The sequence below is a fragment of the Pieris brassicae genome, chromosome 4 (assembly GCF_905147105.1).
Source record: "Pieris brassicae chromosome 4, ilPieBrab1.1, whole genome shotgun sequence".
Taxonomy (NCBI): Eukaryota; Metazoa; Arthropoda; class Insecta; order Lepidoptera; family Pieridae; genus Pieris; species Pieris brassicae.
Genome location: NC_059668.1, coordinates 1,750,956 through 1,773,939, shown reverse-complemented (window position 1 = coordinate 1,773,939; position 22,984 = coordinate 1,750,956). Strand labels below are relative to the sequence as shown.

The 22,984-nt window shown below is 33.2% G+C and overlaps 1 protein-coding gene across 1 annotated transcript; it reads right to left on the bottom strand.

Annotated features, from left to right (window-relative positions):
- Positions 1-903: 903 nt before the first annotated feature.
- Positions 904-6,646, bottom strand: LOC123708616. Its single transcript, XM_045659410.1, has 3 exons — positions 6,341-6,646; positions 5,662-5,830; positions 904-1,503 (listed from the first exon to the last, which is right to left on the bottom strand). The coding sequence occupies exons 1-3, from the start codon at positions 6,629-6,631 to the stop codon at positions 1,286-1,288; spliced, it is 678 nt and encodes a 225-aa protein (XP_045515366.1). The 5' UTR covers positions 6,632-6,646; the 3' UTR covers positions 904-1,285.
- Between the last annotated feature and the right edge of the window lie 16,338 nt (positions 6,647-22,984).

Genomic DNA, 22,984 nt, shown 5'->3' with positions numbered 1-22,984 from the left:
ACAGCAGAATTATTGCTTAGTAAAATGAATTTAATATTTTTTTTTGTTTTTTTCTTTCGTACATGAACCTTGTGTATACCATCGTTGTCTAAATCGCTATTATATTTTTTTTATATATAAGTTATGTCAAATAAATAATACTGTTATCGTAAATACGTATTTAGATTGTTAGGCACTCAAATTGAGCCCGTTAAATCTGAAATTCACGTTCTTATATATTCTATATCAGCTATTTATGTCATTGTTAATTATCAGAGATTTATAAGAGTTGTGCTTAAGGGTTAAAAATTACATAATTCTTCATAATTGTTGGCCATTAATTTTATCGGGGGCGTAGGGACAGCAATAAAGCGGGATTTGCAGCTCTCGATTTATTTGGCCTACTAACAAGCCAGGTGGGAATTTTGGTGTTAATAGCGATTTTACGAGGTTCGCTTCTATCGGGGTTTATTTCTTGGCCACAGCTGAACCGTTGAAGTCGTTAACTGCATAATAACCATAGTAAATTTGTCTAGACTGTGCGTTCATAAATATTAATAAGCTGTGATATATAACTTGGCATAACTGGGTTAAAGCATACAAATTGGTTTGCTTAAAATATTCTGGCCGGCCTTCGCAAAGTCTGATTAGGCCTGACAAGGCTTTAATTGGGAGGTGCATCCATTGTGCCACCACAGTGGCGCTGGCTGAGTGTGTCATCTGGACAAGGGAGCGTCATGAATTTTTTGTAATTTGTAATTTTTCGTTTTTTAGTATTAATTGCATTTTTTTAACTCTTTAACTTAAAAGGAATTTAAATTAGTATTGCGGTGAAGATCTTCCGGGACCAAGGTTAAAGCCCATAATGTGTTTTTGGTGTTTTCTGTACTTTTAGTTAGATATTAATAAATTGAAACAAAGATGTATGTGTGAGGTATATTTGAAAAGACATTATTTATACAAATTCAAAACTGTCAATACTAAGTTATAAACCAAGTCTACAATAATGGTTTTATAACCAGTCAGTTATATTTTGTGTGAACAGATCAACTCGTACGATACATTACACATAAACAATACTTGGTAGAAAAAGTATTACAATTTATTAACATTTTTTTATAAAAGCGCCTTGGCGTTGCATATGCACTAATATAATACATGTATATTTTTAATATGTTATACCCGATTAAAAGTATATAACTAGATACTTATCTAATAATATGTATTGTAAATGAACTAAGACAGACGGATAGCCAACCTTGTCACAGTAACATTCTCCAGGCACTGAGGTTAATTCCTGCTTAATTTATCGCTTTTCCCTTATTGGCTTGAAAGTACGATTGCAAGTCCATGAACCATTCTTCTTGTAAACCTTCAATGTATCCTCTAGCAGTTTTCTACTTGGCTTATATGGTACCCTAGCAAAAATAACGATATCGCCATTAAAACAATCTCTCATTATCAACAAGTTCTTTCGTAGGAACCATTGATCTGGATTTTCATTTACAATTTTTTTTGTTGCACCTGAAACAAAGTTAATTTCTGATTTTATACACTATACAGGTTGAATAAAGTGTGGCTCATGCGCTCAAGGTGCTCCAGCCAACGTAATCGTTGAGCCCTGTATTCGCATATAATGTTGGACTGCCTACTATTTTTTTTCGGCATGTTTAGATACTGTTGGATCAACTAAGTGGCGAATGACTTGAGGAGATGAATTGTTATTATGGAGGCCAAGACACTTTTTGGATCGCAGAGCCAGTGGAGTACATATGTAAGAAAGTCTGACTTCATTTATCACTAAAACTGATTTGCACATTGTATTGTGTACTTCGATTTAAATATATGTAAATACATAAATCGAGGTTGAGAAAGTTAACTAGTGTAGAGTTATCACTGAGGTCGTAGGTTCTATCCCCGGTGCACCAATAAACTTTCTTTCTATTCACCTATCATTAGCGGGAACTGTGAAGGAAAACATCGTGACGAAACCGCCTTGCTGTAGACTCAAAAAGTCGACAGTGTGGGTCAGGCGCAGTAGGCTGATCACCTATATAGAGTAAGCATAGACCAGACCACAAGTTTTAACCGTATTTCACATCGCACCAGATAAAAGTGTACAAGAACAAAATAGCAAAGCTTATTTCAAACGTAAAATTTGGAGCATAATATCAAGCTGAGTTATGAGAAGTCGCGAGCTGAAAATTTACGGTGAAATGCCTTTGTGCATTGTGACTTTAGTTGTCATAATCTTGGCAAGTGCTGTTTTAGTGGCCGTGAAATTAATACGATATCAGAAAGTTGGCCTTTGTTTTATATTTTTTTAAGTTAATTTTGAAATAATTATTTGTGGATAATGTAAATAAAACAACTAGAACAAAGGCCGTCCACATTCTGTCCAATCCAAGTTCCATACTATTATAGCAAGCACAGCAAAATTCGTATTTTTCTAAGATTCAATTATTAAACGATCTGATGTTAAACCACGTTTGTAAGGAAGACAATGTAAACAGTTTCTTAATTAAGTTTAATGACTTAGTATCTCAATTAAATATTGATCAAATGAAGCATAAATCAATTGATTCCTTCTTTTCAAACATGGAGTCCTTTGAGAACCTGTTCGCAACCATACAGGGTAAGATACAGGAAATTAAAAGTATTACAGTTGAGGAGAAATAAGATCATCCAAAATTAAAGTTACATTCAAAAACAATACAAAAAATACAATCCGGTAAAATGTTCTCCAAAGCATTTTGTGCAATTATACTTAGTTCCGGTTGTGATGTGTGTGGAAATTACTCATTTTGTGCAACAAACAACTACTTACTAGCAAAAACAGTTTTGGAAAATGGCGCCAACCGTAAAATAATAAAAGCAGAGTTTTTTTTTGTTTTCTTCACCCATTCTGGGTAGGCAAAGGGAACTATGCCTATACAGCCAGGTCTTCAGTAGAATGTTTTTATTGTTATGAAATGAAAATGATATTTAATGAGATGAAATGAAATTAAACCTAACTAACTCATTGAATCAAATCATTAAATCTGATATTGAAACAAATTAGTAGCTTCTTAGAAATATTTGCATGAATCATATGAATCATACAAAACTTCTATGATTTTTTTTTTGTAAACACTTCGTGGTTGCTTTTTTCTTTTTAATAGACATCGTTTTCTCAGTGGAAAAGAAAAAATGTATTAAAAAGTTACTTTTTTCTTTACCCTCCAATCATTTGCAAGCAGTTCATTTTGACTCAAATGAGTATCATAAAGTATTAGGTGTGATATAGGACTCAAAATCAGATACCTTTTCGTTCGAAATAAGCAACTCAACTGATGTTACAGCAACCAAGTGTTATATGCTTTCTATCATTGCCCGTCTATGGTACGTTCTAGGTTTAGCCGCACCTTTTATACTATACGTAAAACTTCTAATAAAGGATCTTTGGCTTTTAAAACAGGACTGGGATGAGATTGCTCCTGTTATTAAAGCATGGAAGACCTTTTATTGTGATGCCAGCGACAAGACCTATGGGGCCGTAATTTTTTCATGTGTACTATTTGATGGAAATCATACTATCCGTATATTGTATAGTAAAGTTTCAGGGCCGAAAGTTGTTTCTTTAGCTTGACTTAAGGTCTGTGAAGATCCTCGTGTCAAAATTAATTATTTGCCGTGACACGTGCCTTTACCAATTTTCTGGGCGTGGAGTAGTAGTAGGATAAATTCTAGCTCCCGACGCTTAATGATATTTGTAGCCATTAGAGTTATGGAAATTCAGCAGGTTTTGTCTCCTAAATCTTAAGTGAGACTCCTCAGTGAGAATCCAAGAGCCCATCCTCTTCCCCCTCAAAGGGAAGAAAGTGCAGTTTAAACAAAGACTACCCGAGGGGCTCGGGCTGCTCGAAAAGGTCAAAAGCCTCTCCGCTAAAATCGTGATACTTGTAGACTTTAACACTCAGTATGCCGGCTGGGTCTGCACTCGTATCAAGGATCACGTTGGCTATGCCTTTATTGACTATGCCTACCTTAAAAAAGGAGATTGTAAGCGCATGTAATCAACATTGCCAGATTTGGCGGGAGATCGGCCCACCTACCTTCGGGGACTTCAGCTGTTTATTGCCAAATCCGTCAAAGGTATTTTTGTCCACCCCTGAATAGGGAGGATAACTGGATGACTCATAATGCAAATCAGAAAGCCGACATTTATCGCTGCCTCTTCGCGTCCAATTCTACTGGATGACATTGTAATACTTCGATGCTTGAAAAAGTATACCAGCAACATGCTATCCGTTAAGTTTTAACTTCCTTGAACATCCATCAGTCGTGTGGGCCAGACGGCATTGCCCCGATTGTTCTGCGTTCACACTCGAGGCAAAGGTACAATTCCACCCGTATCAGCTCGTCCATAACTGACTCGTTATTTAAGGTAGTTTGATTTTCACAAAAATCTAAATAAAAAACTGATATATATGAGATATACACGCATTTCTAGACGTATAGTTGGTATTTGGAATCGCTTAAAGTCTGATATTAATTTAAATTACTACTTTTTCACATTTTCATTCACATTAGATGTGAGAAATAAAAAATATTCTCAATATGTATTAATCAAAAAAACGAGAGGTTTTAACTCCATGTAAGTGGAAATAGGGCTTGAGGGAAATTCTGTGAAGTGTTTGTTAAGTGGGTTTTTGACGTGACAACGTCTTATAAATCGATGGAGCCGGCTGCTCGCTCGAAAAAATATGACGCATGCAGCGTTACCTCACTCTGAGGCGTTCGAACGAGCGACAACGAGGCACAATCACAAGGTAGCGTTCGACATCTGTCTCTCCACTACTTGAGTGAGCGAAGAAAAAAAATTGACATAATTGTATTTATGCGTACAAATAAATTTAACTTGATCAATTCAATTGTGATTTCCATTTACCTACTTCTCTATATCCATACAAAATATCTATCAAACAAATAAAGTTTAAATTTCCTTACGAAAACGCAACCATTCCATCAGTATTCTCATATGAAGTTGTCACGTTCAACTATCGTCAGTAAACCGACTTTACAGACAACCGTTTCTTTATACGTTATAAACAGTAAGCGATAATTTAGGGCGGATTTATGTAAACTTTCACTTCCCACACAAACTGGCTGAGTACAAGGCAAGCTTATAAAAAATTAGAAAACTAGCTTTTAGGTTTGCGTCTCAGATTTCTCTATTTCGTGTTCATTTGTTTTTTTAACGTGATCAGCCTTTAGTGACTTTTGCCTTTAAGGCATTTATCTGTCTATAAGACCGGTTTCCTTAAGCGAATGTTAATTATAAACAGACTTTTTGATTTGAACCAAAGGAAAGTTCCTTTGGTTCGAATCTATGACCTCAGGGATGAGATTTGCACGCTGAATCCACCGGGCCAACACTGTTCATATATTTATGAAATTCAATAAACACAGACGGAATATAATAGCTGTTAGTATCACCACAAAAATATCAGTCCTTTCTGAAACACCCAAACGAGTATCGTACCAATAGTTATGGACGTAGGATATCACTTAATACATTAAACAATATGAATATGAAAATAATGTTATTATAATCTACATAGGAAAGCCGGCGCAGTATATCCAAATTGAATTATACAAATTTTATAAGTAGAATCAATTAATATGTAACATATAACTTACCTATTTCGATAATAATATTTTTGAAAACACCATTGTACATGGTTCGTTGAAGAAAGTGTCGTCTTTTAAAAACCTTACTGCTTGGAGTCCTAATCTCTAACGTACAATTTTCCCACAGGACATTGCCACCTACTATTGTACCATAACGAGCCTTGTTCGATTTTCTTTCCTGCAGTTAAAACACTCTTTATAAGCATTAAAATCACACTACTACAATGCTATTAAAATTTTTGTATAGTTATAGTTTTCTGTTTTATATGCCCATGAAAAAATATTAATGAAAATTATGCAATGATTCTGCCCTGTTATGGAACCTCATCACGCTAAGCCAAAATTTAACCTCATAACTTTGCGAAAGTTTGTGTTTTCCTACGCATGCTACAAATGCATAAATTTAACATTGACATATAGGTTTATCGTTCTTTTTATATTGTTTTATAGAACAACAAACGGGCAGGAGGCTCACCTGTTGTTAAGTGATACCGCTGTCCATGGACATTTAATGCCTGAGGCCTCGCGACTCCTACGCTCTTTCCTTGAAGGGCCCTAAGAATTGGTTCATAACGATTAGCAGAATTTTATGACATTATCAATTCTACGAAACAGGGACCTTCAATCAAAACCTTTTCAACGAATACACGAATTATGTTTTAAATTTTCATAAAATTTTGAAACTCACCGATTTTCCCACTTTTCGTATTTGAATTTTAAAGCATGGTACTTCATCCTTGGCCGTATGTATTACCGTCTGCCATACATCCACCATTTTCTCTATATATAACTTGGTTTCTTTAAAATACGGACACAAAATCAAGTCGCTCTTGCTTCTCAAAGAAACGTAACTTGTACTATTGGTCACATTCTTTGTATCTATATTAGAATAATCCTGTTTTATAAAACCTTTGGTATAATTCCTACAGTCTGATGTACATATTACAGATAATATAATTATTAAAATGTACCACGACATTTTAAACAACGTATCTTATTGGGACGCCGTTATCAAATATACTTATTCGATTGTCTAATATATTTTGCTTTAGCAAGGTTTGTTTATAAAATAATGGTGCAAATGACGTAAGCTATGACCATTAGGTTTTCTGACGCCAGTATAATAATGCTTAGGATGTGTTCAGAATACGCAATAGCAATTTTTCAGTAATTCCTTATCGTCACTGTAGAATGATTACCTCGTATGTCAAAAAAATCTTTATTTTGTATTCTTAGACTCTCATCATATCATTTAACTCGTATAATGAAGTAAGGACGTATTTATGTTATTAATAATAATATCCTTTTTACCATCCAAAACTACGAACAAAAGCACAATAATATTTTAACGAACATTGACGAAATGAAAGATTTTTTTCGTTTCCTGTAATATTTGGTTCTCTGGACATACGAGGTTATCATTCTACAGCGACGTTATGGTGTATTTGCTATATAAAACTAATTATTTTGTTAACTTTAAGCGAAATTGAGAAAGTTTTTATGTTCGCCTTCGTAGGTAACTAAGAATTAGCAAGAGTGGTTTTGCGCTTGAATCTTGGGGGATTAAATTAAAGGCAGCTAAAATATTTAACTAAGAAAAACCGGGCAAGAAATCGTTTTATGTGGTAAGCGTAATTAGTTTTTTTCTTCAGGAACTTACGTTATATAACTCAGTACCTGATAGTATTAATAATAATAAAAGCCTTTTATTTCAGATACCTTTACACTCATTGTCTCGTTCTTTTAAGACATCTGTGTTTGTCCTTTTTTGGTAAAAGCCTCCAAATCCACATACCACATGCTGTTTTGTTCATCTGGTCTATCCACCTTGTAAATTGTGTCCCTCTTGTGTGTTTATTGTACCTTCGGCCCCATGTTAATACTTTTTCTCTACTTTTCCTCTTGCCATGGGCCTCGCCAATTTCCACTTTTTATATATTTTTGAGAAGTTTTGGGCTAGTGGTTTTAGCATGCGACTTTCATCCCTGAGGTCGTCGGTTCGATCTCCGGCTGTGCACCAATGGACTTTCTTTATATGTGCGCATTTAACATTTACTCGAACAGTGAAGGAAAACATCTCGAGGAAACCGGCTTGCGTTAGATCCAAAAAGTTGACGGCGTGCGTCAGGCACAGAAGGCTGATCACCTACTTGCCTATTAGATTAACAAATGATCATGAAACAGATACAGAAATCTGAGGCCAAGACTTAAAAATGTTGTAGCGTCATTGATGTTATTTTATATATTTTTATCGTAGTAATTTTTTAATCATGTATTGTTTATTTTATCAATTCTTTTCTTCTCTATCATGTATCGTTCCATCGATCTTTAACACACCTGTAGAAAACTAAAGCGCAGCATACAAGATACCCGATAATATTACAGGAAATTTAATAACTATCCTTTGCCTTTAAATACACAAAAGTTAGTTATAGAAGATGTTTGCTTTCTCAAACTAATAACCATGTTATAACACGAGTGAATTTATATGCTTGAAGCTAGTAACTAGTACTTGTAGTTGCGAACTTCACTGCAATGAGTGTTCGGTAAGCTTGTTTTAATACTGTTGTAGGAACGTGTGCCTTAATGGTTACAACTAATGAGGCTCCCATTTTGCTTCAGTATTATAGTTTGCACAGAACAGTTTTCTTCCTTTTTGTCACATTAACTAACTTATATTTTAGTATGACTGGCCTCGTTTATTACAATAGGCTATTTGACAGAAATAAACATATAATGTTATTGAGAGTGTTATGTAACCTAACATTAGTTAAGTAAACAATCATCGCAGACTGAAGCCAATACGAGCCCTTTAGTTTTTACCAAACTCGTAAATTGTTATATAATATTTTCGTTTCCAATAATGTTTAATAATATAAGATTTATGTTTTTTTGTTAATCCAGCGTCGCAACCCTACTACCTCTGATGTTATTAGCTCATGTTTAAAACAATTAAAGGCTATTGTTACCCAGCTTCAAACAAAGTATTTCATTTAACATATTTCTCAACATATCCATGCAACAACTGCCACCGAACTTTTAAAACATGACTGTAAAAAGCTCTATGGAGTTAGATAACGTATAAAATTTTTGTTTTATTTATATTCAATCCATAATTAATACACACAAAACGGTGACAGATTAAAAAGCTTGAAAGGTGGGTACCTCACGAATTGACTGAAGCAAACCGGCAAGCAAGTCGACTGCTGCGTTACATTTCTGAAGCGGCACAATAATGAAGGTATTTTAAACCGAATCATTACCTATGATGAAAAATGGATTCTTTACGATAATCGGAAGCGCTCAGCATAATGGTTGGATCCTGGCCAGCAAGCCAAATCCTGCCCCAAGCGAAAATTAACCCCAAAAAAGTTACTTGTAAGCGTTTGGTGGACTAGTGCCGGTATTGTTCATTGCAGTTTTCTCAAATCTGGCCAGACTATTACGGCTGATGTCTATTGTCAGCAATTGCAAACCATGATGAAAAAGCTAGCGGCTAAACAACCTAGGCTGGTCAATCGCTCCACGCCACTGCTACTTCTCGACAACGCTAGACCAAACACTGCACAACAGACGGCTATCAAATTAGAAGAGTTTCAATTGGAATGTCTAAGACATCCTCCGTACTTCCCGGACCTTGCTCCAACAGATTACCTTGTACCATTAGACAGAATTTGGACAACTTCTTGCAAGGGAAAAAATTTAACTCTGATGGGGCAGTGCAAATCGCCTTCACAGATTTTATTGATTCCCGCCCGACTGGTTTTTTTAGTAAAGGGATCAATGAGACCTATGAGATGGCAAAAGTGCATAGAAAACAATGGTTCATACTTTGATTAATTAAATATATTATATTTAAAAATATTCGACTTTTTGTTCCTTCCATACAAACCGCCAATTTCATATGTAAGGACCTAATATAATATTCAAGGTTCAAACATTTACAAAAGCGGGAATAAGCATAAAAATTATACAATACATTTAACTAAGTTGTTTGATGGTGTGACTATGGTCTTTGTACAAAATTGTACTATTGTACTGTTTGTACGTGATACAAAACTGAGATTTTTCATAGTCAATGTTGATGTTAGGAACATGACACGAAGCACATAAAAAAAGTCAAATTATCGTGCTTTATTAAGTAAAATAAAATTCCAATAAAATTGCGTAAATTTTGTTATGTATCATTTTATATGTAATCATTTTATACTTTATTCCACATTTTATGAGAATATACTTCGTATTTTTATCTCCCAAACAAAGGTCCATCCAGGTCTAACCTACCCAGACTAACAGCACTGTTGCTCCAACCTCCAATCCACTCCAAGGAGGATACTCGACCTGGCTGGCCCAAATTCAAAGCAAATTTGTAATAATTGATAAATTACAGAGCTTAATTGTTTGTAAATGGAGCTTTGATTTGAATATCAAATGATTTCTAAACACTTCAAACCAAACAAACCAATTTGTCAGAATTATGCGAGATGGCGGTATGAATTCCTCTCGTTTAGTAACAATGGGAGAATCTTCGAAACAGAATACTGCTGACAGTAGGTATTTAACTATTCAATCATTCATTTTTAACCGATTTTAAATATTAATAAATAGTAAATATAGTGATATTATTTATATGTAAATATCATTACAGTTATATAAAAAATCATTTTATTATTTTTAAAAAACAATAAATCCATTGGTGCACAGTCGGGGATCGAACCTCCAACCTCAGGGATGATGGTGGTTGAAGGCACTAGGCCAACACGGCTTCTTAACTAACTTTCCTTTTTAATCATTTATTTAATATAAAATACCAGTCTAGTAGGGCCTGGTTGAGTATCATATCTTAAATCGGTAAACTTTACATTTATGCTGGAAAGTTCTTTCAACATAGTATTGTCTCTTGTTAAAATAGCTTTTACACATTAAGAAAAACACTTTTTCAACGGATTAAAGCTATGTATTATTATTAAAACTTATAATTATTTACATAATTCTAAATTTTAAATTTTTTACCGACGTTTCGCGTGCTTTTCAGCGTGCGTGGTCACGGTGAATGAAGACAAAAGGTGTTAAATGTCAAAAGTATCACAGCTGCAGAGAAAGTTGTTTTATCTGTATTTATTGCCCCGAAGTTGATATCGACCAAAAGATGATGGGTTTTTGCAAAAATGACTCACGGTGTCTTCTGTTTTCGCGGATTGTTTGTCTTCGGGGGTTATATCCAAATTAAAACCCAACGCACGCGAAACGTCGGTAAAAAATTTAAAATTTAGAATTATGTAAAAAAAATATAAATTCTCCATAAGAAATACTTCACAATTGTTTATTTAAAAACTGTTTATAATATCCTATGCCTTCTTGAAATGCAGTTCAAGACAGAAGTTTAACAATGCACTTACAAACTACGGATAGTATTAACAAGAATAAGATGAAAACGTTTCTCTTTAGCATTGTCCTCATTTCGTGTGTCTCGTTCCTCAATCTTAAATATTTATTGAGCGTGAGTTATTAACGAATTCTCGGCTTAAATACTCTTAGTATTTTGTAGAAAATACAATTTAAGAGATTTATGTATTATGGAAAGATTTTAATATAATATACTATGTATTTATTAATTTATGTCGTAATTCTACTGCATGGAAAAAACAATATGTACTAAAAGGTTCAGACAAGGTACAAAAGGGACAAAGCAATAAAAACATTTAATACATTTAACTAAGTTAGCTCATTTAGGTCTTTGCCAATTCTCTCAATGTCTTTTAGATAACCTCCTTTCTCTGAATATGTCTAAGACAAAATACATATGTTTTCACATATCCAGCAAACCAAAGCCTATATAACACACTCATGTATAAACCTTCACAGCAACTGCAACTGTCCTCTCCTGAAACCCACTAAAACAACCAAATACCTAGGATTAATTATTGATTCAAGGCTTTGTTGGGGCCCTCAAATAAACTACATATGCTCTCGAGTTCGAAAACTTAAAATGTTTTACGCCTTAGAAAACCTTCTGATCCACGTACAATCAAGTGTATACTGCGTTATGCCAGTCGATATTAACTTACTGCATATCGGTATGGGGTGGAGCGGCATTCTTAAGATATAGGAAACCTTTCCGCTACTCAACTTCAAAATTGTTCAAAGAAACAAAGCATACTATTAGATATTTATACTTAATATGCAGACTTTTTTGTCTGAAACTGAAACAAGAACAATGCAAACCTATAAGAGACCCAAAAACGCACTTTCTTCGCCCAACGCTTTCTCTCCTTCCGAGGCACTTTCACTTTTAACCACTTCCTTAAAAACAAAATTATCACCAACACTTCAAAGCTCACATTATATACACTTACTAAAAATCTTGTAAGAATGTCTTGTCAACATATCCTATGCTGATACAGAAAATATTCTTACCGTGCAAAAATTGTGTTATGTAGAAATCATAATGGTGAATGGTACAGTTTATATGTTAAAAAGAAAAGACTGGCTGCCCACAACTCAGGGTATCCTGTGCGGGGGCCAGTGCGCTTTTACTTTACCCAAATATCCTGTATATTGTGTATAACAAAGTTCTTCTTTTCTTTCTTTCTATCCTAAATAATACCTCATTTGGCTGTGACGTGTTACACAAAAAGTATGTAAAAGTGTCTCACGATAAAGGTGAATTTGCGCTATGGATATTTTTAATATTAATTTTAATTATATTCTGCGATAGCTTAAACAAGGCAAGGCTTAATTATTGGTCGTTGTATGTCCGAGCTTCGCGATACAAATCTGAGTTGCATAGTTAGTGTTGCCTTGTTGGATACTTTCCAATATATTCGTGTTCTATTACTTATATCTAGAAAAACTGACATTTGCCGCTGGATTCTGGTAAGATACAGTCTAGGTTAAATGTGGTATTGTCACGACTGCCTTAATGCGCATTCGCATTATATTATAATTTTCTGGAAAAACACAAGGACAAGGAAGGAGTTCTAAAGCCTCAGCTGGGCGAACAAGAAATGACGCAATGAAACAGGTCTTGCGAGCCTTTGTAGTGTCAGACGGAACCTAATGTCCGATGGTGAAAATGTTATGGTATGGAGGTATGAGGTGATGGAGCTCACGAATACTGCTGACTCAACTTTATCCGAGACTGAAATACCTCTTAATAAAAAATAAAAAATAAAATTACCTATATAATACCTCTGTAACACATCGGCCATATTTTGTTTGACTGAAATGAAAACAGATGACATTAATACCACATTATACTGATTTTATAAATAAGTTTTAAGCAAATCACCAATGAATATAATGATAAATGAATTCTTAATTTTGAAATTGAAATATTTTTTGACAAGACAAGTGCCACAATATATAGGAGGTAGAAAGTCTACATACATAAATATAGTCAGTAGTTCCACAGTAGGATGATGATGTCAAGGCATGTTAAGGCGGAATTCACGTTTGCGTGAGGGACACAATTCCTTACGAAACTCATTTGTAAGATATAATTCGTACGTGCGTATGTTCTAGTGCTCTGACCTAGTTTCAATCAGCTGGATTAGCACTCTTTCTAGAAATAAATATTGCGAAACTCATAATGTTTCATTCTAATTGTAAAATATTATTTTTAATTTGGATCGTTTTTATTGACTAAGCAGTATGAATTTTAAAACATGTGACCCGATCTAGGGCCCAGGTAGTCAGGTATCTACTATCTCATTCTTTCATAATTAAAATAGTATTTCTGAAGTAGAATAATATAGCATCGTGTAATATAGCACTTTGTCGTATTGCCCGACCGAAACAAATATCTCCTATCGGTATTGGAAAAACCATTTAATCCAGACATCCTTCTTCTTACGCAACCCACGAACCACAGGATATAGAAAATTTATTAATATGAGAACGAGAAATTGGTAAATTTATGATGTAATTTGAATAAATTGCTAGTTTTCATATTTATTTTATGGAATAGGTAATTTCACGACGGAGCACAGGGCCTGACATTTTTCATCGGGTAGTTGTATGATTGTATTTGCCCTCTGTTAAATAAAAATAATTAACAATAAGCCACTCATACAATCATTATATATGACGGAGTGAGATAGGATAAGACACAAACACATTGATTGTGAACTAATTTGACTTTGATGTTATAAAATTATAATGACAATGGCAGCTGACACTAACGCCATTGTTCCGAAATTCATAATAATGTCTATTACTATTACTACAGACTATCAAATAGTCTTGTTAATTTGCGGAACTAATAACATTGACAGTTAAGAACTGATAAGACTTTGACGTTGTTAATTGATGAGCTCGGTGACATATAGTGACAATGGAAGCTGACACCAGCGCCATTGCATAACTATTATTAACAGTCAAGTTCATAAATTATCAGATACATTAATAAAATATGATTATTAACAACGTCGAAACGTCGATAATTGTCTTCTAGTAATTAACATTAATAGCATGTTAGAATTTTTCATAACTAAACTTTTAAATAAACTGTTTTATCTTAAAAACAAAGGTATTTGTATACGATCGCCTCTATTTATCAAGACACGGCCAATAAAATGTATTCGACTTTTAAGACGTATCCTTTTTCTGAAAATAAGACTTCTGCGACGTACATCTGTGTCTACTTTCCCTTCGTATTTGTCAAAATAAAAGCGAAATATTTCGGTAATAGTCCTACATGTACTTTTCATCATTGTTACAAAATAGTTTTTAGCTAAAATATACTATAGTGAGGTGTATTAAATTGCCTTGATAAACGCACATAATATCAGTTCAAATCACGGCAAAAAAGTCTACCTCGGGTACGGGAGATTGATCGCCATTTTGTATGTTTTGTATGAAATGTTTACAGACTCATAAACGACCCATGGAACTTGGCATGGACTACTTAAAATACAATTGTTGTGCTTTGCACTCATAAAGAAAATGGTCTGTAACAATCCCGTAATTTTAACTAGTAAAGATAAGTAATAGGAGGCACACAGTCGAACAACAATCTATACCTTGTACCAGCGACTATAGAGTACAGCTACCCATAGAGTATTGTTTGAGCACTAAATCCCGCCAGCTGGGCCCTTTGTATTGAACAGAGAACAGCATTTGACATAAAATGTATCCTGTTACGTCGAGCAACGTTTGGGGAAAATAAAAAATCGTTTTACGGTTCTTGATATTCTGTGCAAATATTTGATTTTGATAGTAGCTTTTTTTGCGTTCTCCATACGCTGGGGAAATGTAACAAAATATGTCAAAAATGAATGTAGTAATCGTTATGTAACTATAATATATATCGTTATGTATAGAAAACTAATAATGATTAATTGAAGTCATAAAGATAAATATTCAAATCAATATGTTTGGTCGATCACCGCTTGCCAACATATACTCTCCTAATGATATAATATAATTCGAAAACCTTAAAAACACGATTTTAATATACGCTCGGAGACTATGTCATATCTTTTTTGATAACGAGGCAGATTACTCTCGATGTTACGTAGTATAAAAAATTTAACGTTCTGTTTAAGAACAATACGAAAAATGGCCTGATAGTAAAATTATTCTTTTTTGTTCAATCATTATATTTTAATCCAGTTCTTTTGTAGTATAAACTGCGATCACTCGGAAGAATGTCTGATCTAAAAATCTTGCTTAATGTTATCATATTTTGCATGAAGTCTTAAATATAAAAGCCTTGCAGATTTTTGTTTACTATCAAGCTTTTCGACGACTTAATATGGACTCGTAACACGAAATCTCATATTCCTTCGTTCAGAAAAAGCGACATTATTACATTTCTTGTTATACATGTTGGTACACTAAGTCGAATTAAATTTCTTACTATATTACCAAGCACGCGAAGTCTAGTTTATCAATGTATTGGCACTTTTCAGGTTATTAGACGCTATTAGCTTGATTGTATGCTAGGCAACTTAAATTGTACTGGCAATATAACCAAAGAGTTATCTAGTGAAAAAAAAACATATGGGGGATACTAGCACGATAGAATGATTAAGGAATCCAATATGGATTCATAAAGAACTAATTAGATAAATAAATACAAGTACTGAGACAAGACTCATCAAATAATGTTGCGAATATACTTAAATGTTGTATTATTGAAGTGGCTTCTTTAACGGCGTTGGAATAAAAATTACCGTCACATTTTTCCGTTACGCGCCATCTTTTTCTTGTCCCTACCACGGTTGATTGAAGAGATTTAAAGCCGTTAAAAACAAAAATATATAATAACGATAACAATGATCTATTACAATTAATGAAATTCTGTAATTATCTTAGTAGTAATGAGGTAAAATGAAATAATTGTATTATTTGTATTCATGTTGTATTTCATACAAGTATTTTGTTAAACTTTAACTTTATTTAAGCAATTTCTGTAAAGTTTCATATAGAGAATTTTTCGAAAAATAAGGTATTAAAGAAGTTTCACTTCTTACGCGTGTAAACTACACGCACACATTGTTTATTATTAAACAAGATTATTTTTCCTGTTTAATCTGAAAATGTTTATAACGTATAATATTGTTGTACCTTTCTCTTATATCAAACAAGTATTCAATATCCTTATTGGTTGAATACTATGATCTTGGGTTTATAAAATCTCTTAATTTCGGTCTTTACAGTATTCTCACTTAGAACTGTAAGTCTCGTATAGGGTCTACAAATAATCGAACACGCGTAAAAATAATCAAACAAATTACGCAATCATGATAATAAATATATGCCGTTATATTAGCTATTTTAAAGATGCTGCATATAAATGCATTTTAATATTAATAATCTGCAAAAGAGGAATAAATGAGTCGAATACAAGCCGAGGCGATTCAATAAGATGGCTCAGATGCGAAGCGGTAAAAAGCTCATTATGAGTCAAGACAAAAACTCCAAAGCCTTTGAAATATTTTCGCTAAATCCGTGTTCAGACGGTAATTGAAGCCATCCATTTTTGTTTCATTACAGTTCAGAGATTTTTTGGCTGTCGTTGAAGCGTAACTTTAGTATAGAAATTTAATTAAAATAACATTATGACAGTGCTGTGTATATTATATTTTTATTAATTTATCCTTATGGGATAGACACGTTTGATTGACAAAATGTAAACAAAATTTTATGTTATTAAAAACTATTTGTCGTTTAAAAGCAGTTGAATCAATGGATTAAAAACTAGTATTTTCCAGCAGTCTTTGTGAGTGAGGATAAAACAATTGGCGCTGCAATACATAATGTATTACGTTTGTCTAACTTTGTATTTGTTTCTTGTATAGGAGATTCTTTTGCACCGAACACACTGTTTATTATTAGGTGATAGACATGCCAGTTTCCTTACTTTTTTTCCTTTCCCGTATCATATATGAACGTATATAGGCTATACTTACTAATACAAATGTATTAGGCGACAAAATCTACGCGATGTTAGAGTCAGCGATGCGCTTTTTGCCACGAAACATCTGCCTTCATGATCGCTTTAATTAATATATTTATTTATTTCGTAATCTGATATCTCTGATGATTTCTAACCATCTAACATAAATTAAATATAACTAAAAACAATTATACTTAAGATATAGCCATAAATAAAATACATAAAATGTAGGAAAATGTTCAAACATTTACGAAAGCAGAAAACCTAAGTTACTAAATAATACTTAATCCTGCTGTATTGTGTGATGGTGTAAAAGTGAGGATGTGCTCATGATGCAGACTATTTAGCGCCATGGATATTCTTAATATTCCTTTTAAGCATATTCTGTGATAGCTTTAACAAGACAAGACCTGAATAGTGATAGTTGTACATCCGGGCTGCGCGGTACAAAACTGAATTAAAGAAAAAACCAAAGCCGTTAAAGTATTACGTAAGCAAATTTACTGCAATTTATCCCCTCCCTCATTATTGTCAGAAAAAGTAAGAAAAGCTGTCGAAAATAATAGTATATGAACGTATTAATTTTTTGTAGGAATCTTTGAAAATGCATTTCGTTTCAAGCAAAGACTAATAGTAAAAATGTGTAAAAAAGTAAATAATTGCTGTTAACGTAATCGCCAAATAAGAAAATCAAAGACCGATGTCCATATATTTACGTAATACTTGAAGCCACAATAGCCTTCTACAATACAAGTCAAAATTGTTCTTTATCTAATTTAACATCTGTATTTAACTATCAATTAGCCATAAATCTGTAGAAAGGTACAAGTAATAAAGGTTAATCGTCCGTTTGCGGTGTCAGATGGAGTCAAGTGCTCTCAAAGGCAGCATTTAAAAATTTACGCAAACACTCATCTCCTAAGTGCCTGTTGACGTAAGATAATGCTGAAGCTTGTATCAGTTAAGCTGTCATTAAGGAAAGCTTCACACTATTTAACCAAGGAAATCTCTTATAGATTTTATATCTGTGCAAGAAATTTTGATTACTAATAAGTTGGGGAAAAACATTATTCGCATTTTTTAAGAAAATTTACAACATTTTTAAATTTACAAGAAACGTTCGCTCCATTGTGGATGTTAGATATAGTTGTAGACTTTTTCTCCAACGTAATATTACGGTGTAGGTCCCCGGCACTGTTAACAATCAATGCTGTAGTCAGAGTCGTAGATTAAGTTATCCATAATTGTAGATTATAATTATACATATTAACTGTTATTTATGAACAAATAAGCTGTGATTTATTTAACAAAATCTATTGATATATATTTTAATTAGCTTTGTTCTATAACCTAACCTAATCATCATCATCATCTGGCTTTATAGCCCCTTGTGAGCCTTAGCCTTCTCAAATACACTTCGCCAGCGCAATCAATCCAGTGCTTCCCGCGTCCAACTTCGAACCCCTATTGTTTCGAGGTCCTTGACAACTCCATTCCACCAATGCAGCCTCTGTCTACCGGGTTTTACCGGTCTACAGTTAACATATATTACTATATTTACTTCTCCATAACAATCACGTTTGCATTCTGTGCATATTTCTTATAAGACCTGTGAAATAACACAAATAACTACATTTGAATTTGTTTTGTACAGAGTGTTTACTTTAGAAAATGCTTTCAAAGTATTATATGAAATGGAATATAAACATATCGTAACTATTCTGTTTCAATCGGTATTCAGTTTTGTAAACACTTCATGCCACTATGTATACAAATAACACTCCGCTAGGAGTGATACTGTGAAGGCAATCCGTGTTTCATATTGATTATATTTTAAAAGCTTCTTTTGTTTTTCGGTTGTATAATCTGTGTTAGTAAGAATGATATTTATACTATGGTGCTATTTTAACGTCACGCCACATCACAGCCATTTTGATTAATTCATGAAATTATTCTATTTTGTTAAGTTAAATTGTATTTAAACTTATTTTTACACAAAAAGTACCAAAAGCACACATAGAAGTTAAGAAAAGCTTTGGTGGCTTTATGCTGAGTTCGGGACAGTTGGAGTCATAGTCAAATTAACTTAGCCTTTTTATTAAAATAATTCGGTGTGGACATCGTACGTTTCATTCTACAGCACGTTTCCATTTACGAATGAGGTTTTTGTAGTCACGTCTCCGCTCGGCCACGTGACCATTACGTTGGCCTGCTTTGAATTCATGTTACGAAATAGCAGAACTGTTCAGTTATAGGCTTTTATTGCCCGATGTTAAGACGTCGTAGGCCTTTGTTAGATTGATTGTTTTCAGAAACAGTTGCATTTTGTAATGATTACCGAAACTGACTCCGCTAGCGCAAAACTAAAGTTTTCTTTCTTATGTGTCCTCTTTTTTATTATCCCTTTTACTGAGTACATAAGCTTTGTTTTGTTCCATTATTTTTGAATAAATAATTGTATATCTTTTGAAATCGCTCGAAAGCGATAAGGTGACTAGATTTCCTTTTTATTGAATGATTTTTATTTTATTGTATTTCCGTATTATTGAAACGTAGTGTAAAACAATGTATAAACATTATTATTAACATTTACTCACTATTAGTTATTAAATATATTTTTCACTAATTAGTAACTCACTTCACTGTTTTATTAGTAGTATTAAGAGTTTAGGTTAATAGTGTTAATAATTGTTTTGTAATAATTGTGTTAACAATCAATGGCGCTACAACATTTTTAAGTCTTGTCCTCAGATTTCTGTATCTGTTTCATGATCATTTGTTAATGGTGGCAAGTAGGTGATCAGCCTTCTGTGCCTTACGCACGCCGTCGACTTTTTGGGTCTACGGCAAGTCGGTTTCCTCACGATGTTTTCCTTCAGCATTCGAGCTAATGTTAAATGCGCACATAGAAAGAAAATCCATTGGTGCACAGCCGGAGATCGAACCTACGACCTCAGGGATGAGAGTCGCACGCTGAAGCCACTAGGCCAACACTACTCTCAATAAACAATCATATAATCGCCATAATTATGAACAGTAGTAAACGTGATTGATGTCAAAGGATTTAAAATTACACTCTAATGACTCAGTAATCAAGAAAATTGTTCGTAGAATAACGATTGCAACAAAGAACGCGACACCATACAATGAAATATTTCTTGATGCGAATAATTTTTCTCTATAGAATTTATTATAATAATGGGCATTGTACTAAAGATATTCCATCAGTATTATTCATTCTTCTTTGCATTATGAACTAGAACAGATTGCAATATATTTGAAATAAGTAATAATTATTATAAATAGCTGTATAAGATATTAATACACACATACACGTACAAACACTGAATCTTGCGATAAATTTAATGCAAGAGGTCTCTAAGGGTTTTTTTTTGTGTTCTGCAGTAATGCGGACTGCTCAGGTTAGCACTGCGACTTCCTGTAATTTTCAATTGTGTATGTGTTTTGCATTTGTAACGTTGTAGATTTACGTCTCCTCCGATATAAAATAAAAACAATAAAAATAAAACCTTTAAACGCCTTCTTAAATGAACTCCATTGAATGTTCGACTTTAATGAATGGAAATGAACTCTTTTCGTACACAAGCCACCTAAAGCCGGTATGGGCTTATAGTTTTGAAAAGCTCGGCCTGTCATCGCATTTGGGGTTGTCCCTTTGTCGCCTTTAGGTCCTTTTAATGATTAACACGCTTTATCCATACTCCATCTTGAAGCACAATTTTTCATATACTTCACTACATCTGTGGCATTTGTACTGTTGTTTTTGCATGTCGGAGTTTTTTTAATTATTTAATGCCTATAAAAAGCAAGATAAACTGCTACTTTATTAACTAACGTGTTTTAACTACTGCTGCTTTATTATCTCAGATAGACGGCTGAATCCAAGGCCTACTCATTTAAGTTTAATACCTAAAAAGTAAGTATGTAAAAACATGCCTTTATTCAAAATGATTGTAACTTAAATTATAGTACTATCGCCAATATTTCCTTTACTTTTTCTGCCTCTCTAAGTAAGAATCTTTGTAACCAATATATGTGAAATATAAATAACATTTATTAACGTACGAAAGAGAAAAGGCATATGGTACAGTTTAGTTGTACTTGTAGGTCACGTGGACATGAAATGATGACTCATGACCTACGATTATCCCATAATAATCGAAATGCACGGAACAACAAAAGAATGATTCGTACCCCCAGCAACTTAGATTTATTTACATGCCTTTATATGTTTTTAAGAAATATTATTAATTGTATTAAAATGTTTGTGAGCAGAACAAACTATTTGTGGAGGAATGCGATCAGATTTGAAATTCTAGTTGAGTAAGCCGGATAACAGGAATCCGATAAACAATAGTTCTCCAGTCTATTGATTTGTTCCTTCATACATAATGGTTCCGATCTATATATATATATATATATTTAGATTTAAATGAATTGCTGTCCGTGTTGTCTCGCTAAAAATCGAGAATAGCTGGACCGATTTGGCTAATTATGATCTTGAAATATTTAAGGAAGTTCAGGAAATGTTAAAACGTAAATAATTAAAGAAAAATACTGGTATCTGGTACCTGGGAAATATTTGATGTCTTTTATTATTTAGAAATAAAAAAAATTCACTTGGTTGTCGTAATCTTTATGTATGTAAATCTACTGGTCGTGTGTATGTCACTGGATTCCTCTTAAACGGCGGGACCGATTTGAATTATTATTTTTTGTATGTATGGTTTAAATTCACAAATCAGCCCGCAGATGGCGCTGCTGTCGGTACCTAGGTATATATAGATATCTATTTATACATATTCTGTGCATGTTTCGTAATACCTAAACGTCTGGACCGATTTTGAAAACATGACATTACATTATTACATTTCTGTACGTGTGGACAACGTCTGTCGGATCCGCTACTATATTTATAGATTTTGTTAAATGCAACCTTCAGAAATTATTATATATATTATAGTCTAGTGTCTAGTATTTTACAACCAGCAAGAAATATATTTGTTCTAGAATAAGTGAAATGGGTTGTAGAATTATTTAAAGTATTGATGTTGTTGGTCTTAATAATAACAATAAACTTAAAAAAAATGCATTAAAACATTGCATAAGATACAAAATACGATTTGACTTTTAAGTTTGATATGTTTAAAGACTTGTAACTAAAAGGTTTACCGTTCAGAGCCAAGTATTATCGGATGCGCCAATCGCAGACTGCAATGTCCATAGGAAATACTGCAGATAATATCTTTGCATCGTTTATATCAATTAGTTTTTATAGATATAAATCTATTGAATAACAAATTGTGTAGGATTTGTTATAAAAGTATCCTACTTTGGAATGCCTTACCAATTGATATCAGACGAGCACCTTAATTTATTTTTCTCTACTCGACTGACAATTAATATATATAATATTAATTGCGAGTCAATTACCCTTTGGCAGAGCTTTTACTTGTCTATTTATTTATACATGTTATAAATTATGTGTTTTTTCTTAGGATTTTATTTTATTTAATATTAGCTATAGTTGCATGTTATTTTGAGTTTTTTTTTGTTAGTTAATTATGCACTTCTTGTATTTTACCCTCTGTATGTGTTACTTTTTTATTTTCCCATATTAGGGTTTACTGGAAGAATCGCTTGTTAGCGATAATAACTTATGTAACCTACTTACTTTTTGTGGTTTGTTTGTATTATTATGGTAACAAAGTATAAATGAATAAAGCTGAAGAGTTTCTTTGTTAGACAAAAACTCAGAAGGACATTACAACAGACTCACGAACACTTCTATAATAATTAACAATTTTCTTTTTAAACAATTTTGAATCGAAATTTTACTTTAAAAAAAAATGTTACTGATATGTATGTCATATGATAGTTGTAGTCCATTGCAAAATAAATACATAA